The 8,397-nt window shown below is 44.2% G+C and overlaps 1 protein-coding gene across 1 annotated transcript; it reads left to right on the top strand.

Annotated features, from left to right (window-relative positions):
- On the top strand, positions 1 to 5,436 carry LOC102049854 (fatty acid-binding protein 5). Its single transcript, XM_055706063.1, has 4 exons — positions 1 to 298; positions 3,195 to 3,367; positions 4,327 to 4,431; positions 4,548 to 5,436. Exons 1-4 carry the CDS (start codon positions 223 to 225, stop codon positions 4,596 to 4,598), a joined length of 405 nt encoding a protein of 134 aa, XP_055562038.1. The 5' UTR covers positions 1 to 222; the 3' UTR covers positions 4,599 to 5,436.
- Positions 5,437 to 8,397: the final 2,961 nt, after the last annotated feature.

Below are 8,397 nucleotides of genomic sequence, written 5' to 3'. Positions count from 1 at the left end.
GGCAGCGGCCCGGCGTGCCCGCTCTTGCCGCCGCCGCCGCGGGCGGGACTCGCCGGGCGGGGGCTCGGCGGGGAAGGGGCCGGGGCGCGGCGGCCGCCCCATTGGCTCTCCCCGGCGGCACATGTGGCCGGCCCCGCTATAAAGGCGGCCGCGGCCGCGCTGCAGCCCATCCTCCTGCCTCCGCGCTTCCCCAGGGACACCTCCAGCCCCAGCGCCGCCGCCATGGCCATCGACGCGTTTTTAGGCAAATGGTGCCTCATCTCCAGCGAGGGCTTCGAGGAGTATATGAAGGAGCTGGGTAAGGAGCCGGCGACTCCCCGCCCCGGGAGGGAGGGATGCCGCCCCGGGGACGTGTCGTCGCCGCCGGCCGGCGAGGCTCTGTCCAAGGTGCGCGGCGGGCGCGGCACCGGGACCGGTGCGCCGTCCCGGGGCCGGGCCCGAGGGCGCGGGCGGCCCGGCCGTGAGCTGCGGCGGGGCGGCGGCCGGGGGGGGTGATGCCGGGATGCGGCACCGGGGTCTCCGCGCCCTCCCGGTGCCTGGGGGAGCGTCGGCCGGGAGCAGCCCCTTCCTCCCGGGGTAGCTGCCGCCTCCGTCTCCGCGTCCTAAAGATGTCGGCAAGCCTTTTTGCACCGTAATGGCTGGGAGGCAGGTGCCGGTGCCAGCAGACGCGTTCCCGCCGCCCCGTGCTGCGCCTTCCCTGCTGCCCAGCCGCCCCCTCCCGCCGGCAGCGCCCCGGATTATCCACCGGTGCCAGCAGCCCGGCTGCCATTAGGCCAGCTCGCTCCTCCCTCCCCGGTTAATGCCCCGGGGCGGGCAGCCGGGGCGGTGGGACCCGAGCGATGCCCCGGGCGGGGGGCGGGGGGGCGGCTCCGCGCTGCCCTCGGCGTGGAGCGGGGTGGCGGGCAGGGCAGCGCTGCTGCCAGGGCAGGGCCGGGCTCCCACCGCCCGGGGTGGCCACACACAGCCCTGCCGAGCCTGGGCTGCCTTCCCGTGAAGTCACCTTGGGTGTCTCATCATGAGAAAGCCAAACTGGATCAACTGCCTGTGGGTACCCGGCAGCTGACTGCATTGCCAGGGGCAGTTTGCAGTCTTCTGTGGGTAGCGGCCTTAACGGTGGGGGTGGGGGGGGGGGTGGGGTGGTCGTCCCGACTTGTTATCCTCACTTCCAAGTTGCCCTACATTTTGTAACACAAAGTTATCGAAGCAAGAACGGACCTAACACCAGGAGCCTCCTCTGCAAGTTCAGATTCACCACTTCCTGTGAGCATCCTGGCCAACAGGTGATGGACACCTTGCAGTGTCTGCATAGCCTGGGAGCTGTTGTTTTCTGCAATTTATTCACTGTTGCAAGCTAAGATATTTTCTCAAGAGGCAGAAGATGTGGCCTTGAATGTCTTTGGAGGGAGGAGAGGAAGGAATTTAGGTCTTGCGCTCTTCATGTAAAATGCAGAAGGCATCGCTGCATTTACGCTCTGCAGACAGTGGCAGCTAATTGTATTTTGTGGGAAGCCTTTCAATATGTGATAGCTGTGGTGTGAGAAAGCCTGCTGGACTGAGCCCTTTGGGAGACTTTGGAAGAAATTCAAGAATTTTAAGCTCAGCTCAGTTCAGCCATGGATTAGGATGCTGTGGAGCTCATGTCTAACTGCCAGGGCTAGGAATGTGCCAAGTTGCAACTTCAAAGTAGAAATTAACTGCTGCAATGGCAGAGCACCTCCCATGTGTGGGCAGTGACTGAGTGTTGTTTGTTTGTTTTTACATTGCAGTCTTAAACCAGTCACTTTTCCTTTTTACAATTACAATTTAGCCGATTAAATTACTCCAAGTCACACTTTAAGAGCCAGTTCTTTATTGGATTTCACCCTCGCTGACTACTTAGGAAACTCTCTACCTTTGATCCTATTGACGCACCATAAATGAGATTCTGCAGATTCCACTCAGCTTGTATAAAAGAACATTCAAGGATAAAGAAGTTTGGATTTCACTCCTTGCCCTACCAAAAACATACATGGCTCATCTCTGTTTAGCTGGATCCCAAGGTGTAGCTGATCAGATAACTCACTGACTGCTCTGGACTGGATGGCAGCAGAGGGGTGGTGGTGGTGGTGGGGTGTCACTGGCAATAATTTCCAGTTCTGGTCAGAAAAGCCAGACTGAGGAGGAATGGTTTTTGCTCTGCAGGCTCAAGCTTAAGGCTCAAGTCCTGGAATCTCAGTTGAGTCTGGAGAAGCAGTGGCTGGGAAGTATTTTGTTATTTCCACCTCCGAAGGAAACTGTAATCTTTGCTTTGTGGACTCAGCCCTCACCTAAGCATCCTGTACACTCTGGGGGAATGCTGTGCTGTTATGTGACAACATTTTCTAACTACATCAGCGTAGAATCCAGACACTCATGGACTTGGTGGCCTTTTCTGCTCCATTTGATTCTTATCAATTTTTGGTTCAGATCTGCACTTCCCAGTTTGATGGATTCACATTTGTTGCCTGACTACCCTCTTATCTGTTTTTTCATCCATCAGATAAAGACTCAAGCAAACCCCTCCAACAGTGCACACAGGGGCTGAGGCAGGGTCAGTCTTTTTGCTGAAGAATTTTGAGGGCTGCCGTCTCCAGATGATGAATTTTCAGTCATTTGTAAAGCTTATTTTTTCTCATGGTCCTTTTTTGGGGGGGTGTGTGCATGAGCACTATATTGCTTTTCTAATTCTCAAGTCCATACTTTGGGTAGACTTTGTGATTGTATACAGAGTGATGGAAGAGAATTTCTTGAGTAAGTTAAAATTAATATGCAGGTGGATTAATCTGTCAAAAATCATCTGTAGAATTTTTAAAGTGTTCAAACTTGAAGGAAATAATTTTATGTTAGTTTAAACGTTCATGTTTGTTTCCCTGTCTATTGTTTATTTCTGTTTGTAATCCAGTGTAGTTTTGGGACATCTGCAAGTCCTCTAGAGGGCAAAATAGATTTAACTTTAGCTCTTTGAGGAAGCAAAAGAATAATCCTGTGAATAAGCTTTTTTCCTTCCTCATCAGTGTATAATTTAAAACATCCTCTTTCTTTGTGGCTCTTGAGCTTTGATTCTCAAGTGTACTTAAGTGTCTAATTAAATGGGAATTAAGTATTTGAATTCTTGTGTGGCCCTAAGTCTTAGGATTTAACTGACTTTGTGATACTCTGTGCCTCTCACCTTGCAGGTGTGGGTATGGCCATGAGAAAAATGGGAAGCATGGCCAAACCAGATGTTTACATTATTAAGGATGGGGACACAATCACCGTAAAAACAGAAAGCACCTTCAAAACTTCACAGTTCAGCTTCAAGCTTGGTGAGAAATTTGAGGAAAATACATTAGATGGCAGGAAAACTCAGGTCAGTATACTAGATTTTATTGCAAAACGAGAATTCTTTGTTTCACAGATAGAGATGCTATTTAAAAATCAGTTTTGACATCCACACTAACAATGCTTTTTTGGATGAGCAGTTGTCTCTGAGAGTCTCATTGAAATAAATTCCTCTCTTTTTTTTTTTTTTTGTGGATTAAGCAACTTCCAAAGAAGGAAAATGCTGAAGCCAATAATGTCTTGTGTATTTTGTTGTTTTCCATTTGTAGCAGAAGCATTGTGTTAGTAAAACTAACAGACCTCTAAATCCCTGTTAAAGCCAAATGCCACTTCATTTGAAGCCTGTGGAAAAAATCCCATTGATGTTTAATCAGAGCCAATGCAGCCTTTGGGTTAACCTTTCCGCTGAGTCTCGTATTTGCGTAACGAGAGAGTGGTTCAGTGTGCAGTGGGATAACTGACACACAGGCATACATGTGAATCACAGTCTCTAATCTCCAGTTTTAGAAGGCAAAGAGCTTCTCCCTGCACCAAATAGGGAGAATATTAATCCAAAAGGAGGTTAAACACAAAGAAGCCCTCAAATAAGATTCTCTCTCATCCCTGTGTGAGTGCTGAGTACCAACCCCCTACCTCCAGCCCCACACTGGCAATTCAACTATTATTGCAAGATCAGATAAATGTTACACAAAAGCCCAAGTACAAAAAGATGAACAGAGAACATCGTCTGCTCCTGTTAGTTGAAATTGTGCATGCTGTCAAAGGTCTGTCTGATGCAGGAATGTGTCAGAGCAGTGAGTGAACAAGCAGTGAGCTGCTGGAAGAAGAGGATCAATAAAACATTTAATATAATTTCCTGATATCAATTACAAAATTACTATTGGGTGAACTGGGGTAGGAACTTTTCCTTTGGAATAAGGTGTTGGAAAGCCTTGGTCTCCATCAAATGTCATGTGTAAAGTATTGATGTCTGGGTTCTTCTTTCAGACCCTTGTAAGCTTAAAAGATGATGGGTCACTGATTCAGGAGCAGGAATGGGATGGCAAGAAGACCATAATAACACGAAAGCTAGTGGATGGACAATTGGTGGTGGTGAGTTCAGTCCTGCTTTCTGACCCCTGAGCTCTGCTGGCCAGTAGCCTGAAAAGTAACTCTAAAAGATCTTTTTCCTTATGGCAAATGAATAAATCCATCTCTTTATCTTCTAGGAATGTGACATGAATGGTGTCAAGTGTGTTAGAGTCTACCAGAAAGCATGAGGACCTCTTCATGTTCAGTAGCAACTTGCTACAAACAACTCAGTTCAGTGGACAGAGCTCCTTTACACTCCGTATTTTCCTTTTCCCTGTTTTCTAGTATTTTAATGGACTGAGTAGCTGAGTGCAATCCTTTTTAAAAGTTGTGATGTAACTATTATGTAACTATTCTGAACTTATGAGGCTATTAAATAAAATTGTCAAATATATGAAGTGGAAATGTTGTTACTACAGTGGAATTTTAAAGTGAGGTTTTATAAAAAATCAGTTTGGCTTTAGGCCCTACTACAAACTGCCTTCAGTTCAAGGTAGTGCAACACATGGCAACAAACAGTTAATAGCAAGCTGAATTTTGACCAGCATCCTCAATTGCTGAGATAGTAAAAGCTGCAACTGAGAAAAGCACGAAGAGTTTGGGCTCTAGAGTTGTTTTCTAACTTGCATGTTACAAAGTAAATAGAACTGGGTGGGTATAAGTAAGACAGAAACTTTGGTGTTTGAGGGATGTATTTTCAGGGGTTAGTTTGTTTTTTTCATGTCTCAAACTCACAAATTTCTTGTCAGAAAAAATACATGCTGGTGAGCCAATGAATGTGATAAATTTAGGCAAACACATCCATGCTTTACTGAAAGGAAGCCTTATTTTGAGAAGACTGTTTTCCTAGGAAAAGTCATATTTCCTCTCTAGTAACATTCTAAAAATTCTTAATCAAAATCTACTGAAATACTGCCTAAAACTTAAAGCCTCATTTTATTTTATTTTATTTTTAAACCGGCTTGAAACACCTGGCAATGGAGTTTATATGCTTTAAAATACTGTAATAAATAATCAGAAATGTCAGTGTCTTGAGTATTACTTTTACACTGATTGGGAAACAGAGCCTATGTTGCTACTATTCTTCCAAAGAGATGTCAGATTAGGCAAAAGTAAAAGGTTTAGGTGAGTTTCTGCCACACCAGACACACGTCCTAAAAATGAAACTGTTTGGTGACAGGTGATGGGGAGTTTTCTATCAGATTCAGAAGCCTGGGGAATCATGTAATTGCACATTTCCAGTTTGCAGCATCAGCCGTTGCAGAATCCATTGCTGCTTCAACCTTATCAACATTATAGCTGCTCAGTGCACAGATCATATTCCTGAGCTTACACTAAGAGCAGAAAAGTCTTCTGTTATGTTCTGTCATGGTTAACCCCCACCAGCAACTAAGTACCACGTGGCTGCTCACTCACTCCCTGTCCCGCCCTTAGTGGGATGGGGAGGAGAATCGGAAAGAAGGTAAAATGTGTGGGTTGAGATAAGAACAGTTTAATAATTGAAGTAAAATAAAACGTAAGAATAATGGTAATGAAAAGGGAGACAAGAAAAAGAGAGAAATACACCACCCCCACCGCCCAAAGAAAACCCAAAAAATCCCAACAAGTGATGCACAACACAATCGCTCACCACCTGCTGACCAATGCCCAGCCAGTCCCCCAGCAGTTATCAGCCCCTCCTGGCCAGCTCCCCCCAGTTTATATACTGAGCATTATGTTCCATGGGATGGAATATCCCTTGGGCTAGTTCAGGTCAGCTGTCCTGGCTCTACACCTCCTCACTGGCAGAGCACGAGAAACAGAAAAGTCCTTGATTGAGAGTAAGCACTACTTAGCAACAACTAAAACATCAGCGTGTTATCAACATTATTCTCATTCTAAATCCAAAGCACAGCACCGTACCAACTAATAGGAAGAAAAATAACTATCCCAGCCAAACCCAGGACATGTTCATCCTATAAACCATGGAAAATTACTTTTCTCATAATTTTGGACCATTTATCCTTTTCATTGTTTCCTGACTATTTATGAATCATTCTCCTTTACCTACGTAATCTGAAAGAATTTATAGCTGGAGCATTTCTTGCAAAAATTTTATCATGATCTGTATAAAAGTAAATATTTTTCCTGGTGCCCTGGTGTCCCCTTTTTGAGATGGCCAGTCTTCGTATCACCTTCGTTCAGCATTTTTCCTGACTTTAATGTGAACCCTTAAGATCTAGGCTGTATTTTTATGTGGGACATTAGAAACAGATTTTTTTGTTATTAGGGGAAGGAATCTCCAATAGAAACGAAAAGCAAATTGATCTGATAAAGAACCTGATAAGTTTATGATCAGAAATACACTAAATAGCAGGAGAATGGGTGCAGCAATTCATGGCATGATATGAAAATACTGCCTCCCTTCCAAAAGAAACAACATTACTGCTTTAAGGGGAACATTATGCCTTTTTTTTGGTCACTGATCTATCACTTACTGCTGCTTGTTTACTCTTCTGATACTGGGTAGTGTTAATTGTTTATCTTTCATTTGAAAATGTCTTTTATAGGACATCCGTTTTGATTACAATGAGATCACTTCTTGTAAAACAAAAGGCAGAAGAGTATCTTTTTAAAGCAATTTCCTTTGGAAACAAGGCCTATAAAGTCAGTGTTTGTGTGCGTGTGCTCCCTGATTTCAGCCACATGTGAAGTAGAGGCTCCGGGTTGCAAAGATAATTATTCTTCCGCAAATGTCATGAAAATAGGCAGCTTGATGAAGGAGATAGACCATTAAAGCCTTGATGGAAAGACAGCACATGGAAGCGACACTTTGACATTACATGGAAGAAAAACATTATAAGCCCTCTTGGCACACGTAAGAAGTTATCTTAAACACAAAAGTTGGCCAATGGTAAGATGTAGATCAACAGGAAACTGGAATTCTTCAGAGCTAATTCTCCAGAACTACTTGGGCTCGCATATTTATTTGCTTTATTTTGATGTTAACTTCAGCCTGTGTTGCTGGTAACTTCAATGTAAGTGTACCGTGACTCAGGGCTACCATATATACAACATGTTTGTGTTAGATTAGACCACATACTTAAAATGACAATTGTTTCATAGTACTGCAAGCCAAGATTTATAATACTCAAGACCTGAAATTAGAATTAATTTCCAAATTCCTTCTGTTGTTATACAAACTGAAAGTTTTACTCTCCATGAAGTGTGTATACACAATGTTGTCATCAGTTTAAAATAACCAGTTGTCCTGAGACTTGAATAACTCTCTGTAGTTCACTGTATCACATAAGATGGTAAAAAATAAGACTTTTGAGAACAACTGAAAGAGAAAAAAAATTATGCATTAACCACCCAGGACTACTTTATAATGCTACAGAATTATGAAATAAGGAGGCAGGTTTTGTTGTGACATTTTGGTGCATGCTTTTGAAAATGTTTTGGAGAGTTAAAGAAACACGTTCAGCAAACTGAAGCTGCAAGTTAAACTTGCTCAAAGTAAAACATATCCACTCCAACATATGTTCATTTAAAGTCATGAGCAGTGTCCAGTTTATATCTTTATATCTCACTGTCTTCTCAAATTGGTGTAGTTCTCCTGTTTCCATAGAAGTGGGTTTGGGGCTTTTGTTTGGTTGTTTTTTGGAGTTCTTTGGGGTGTTTTTTTGCTGGGGGGTGTGGGGGGCATCTTGGTGGTGAACTCAGGTAAAGAAGAAGAAAATGAAGTTGTTTAGCAATTTAAATCTGATATTTTACCACATTAGGGAAATCTCTTGTCTGAGCTTTCCAGGAACACTATGAAATGGCACTGTGCTTTGGGGAGAGCTTACTGGCTTCATACAATGCTCAGACTATCAAAGATTTTCCTGTTATGGTTTGGTTATATGATTTATTTCAAAATTGTTATCCTACTCTGCCTGCAATCTCTGCAATTAATACAGGTCTTTCCTTTTCCTCTCCCCTCCCTACCTCACACATGCACTTCAG

Source organism: Falco cherrug, chromosome 3, assembly GCF_023634085.1.
Source record: "Falco cherrug isolate bFalChe1 chromosome 3, bFalChe1.pri, whole genome shotgun sequence".
Lineage (NCBI taxonomy): Eukaryota > Metazoa > Chordata > Aves > Falconiformes > Falconidae > Falco > Falco cherrug.
The sequence above is the reverse complement of the archived record's forward strand: the minus strand, read 5'-3'. Positions and strand labels throughout refer to the sequence as shown.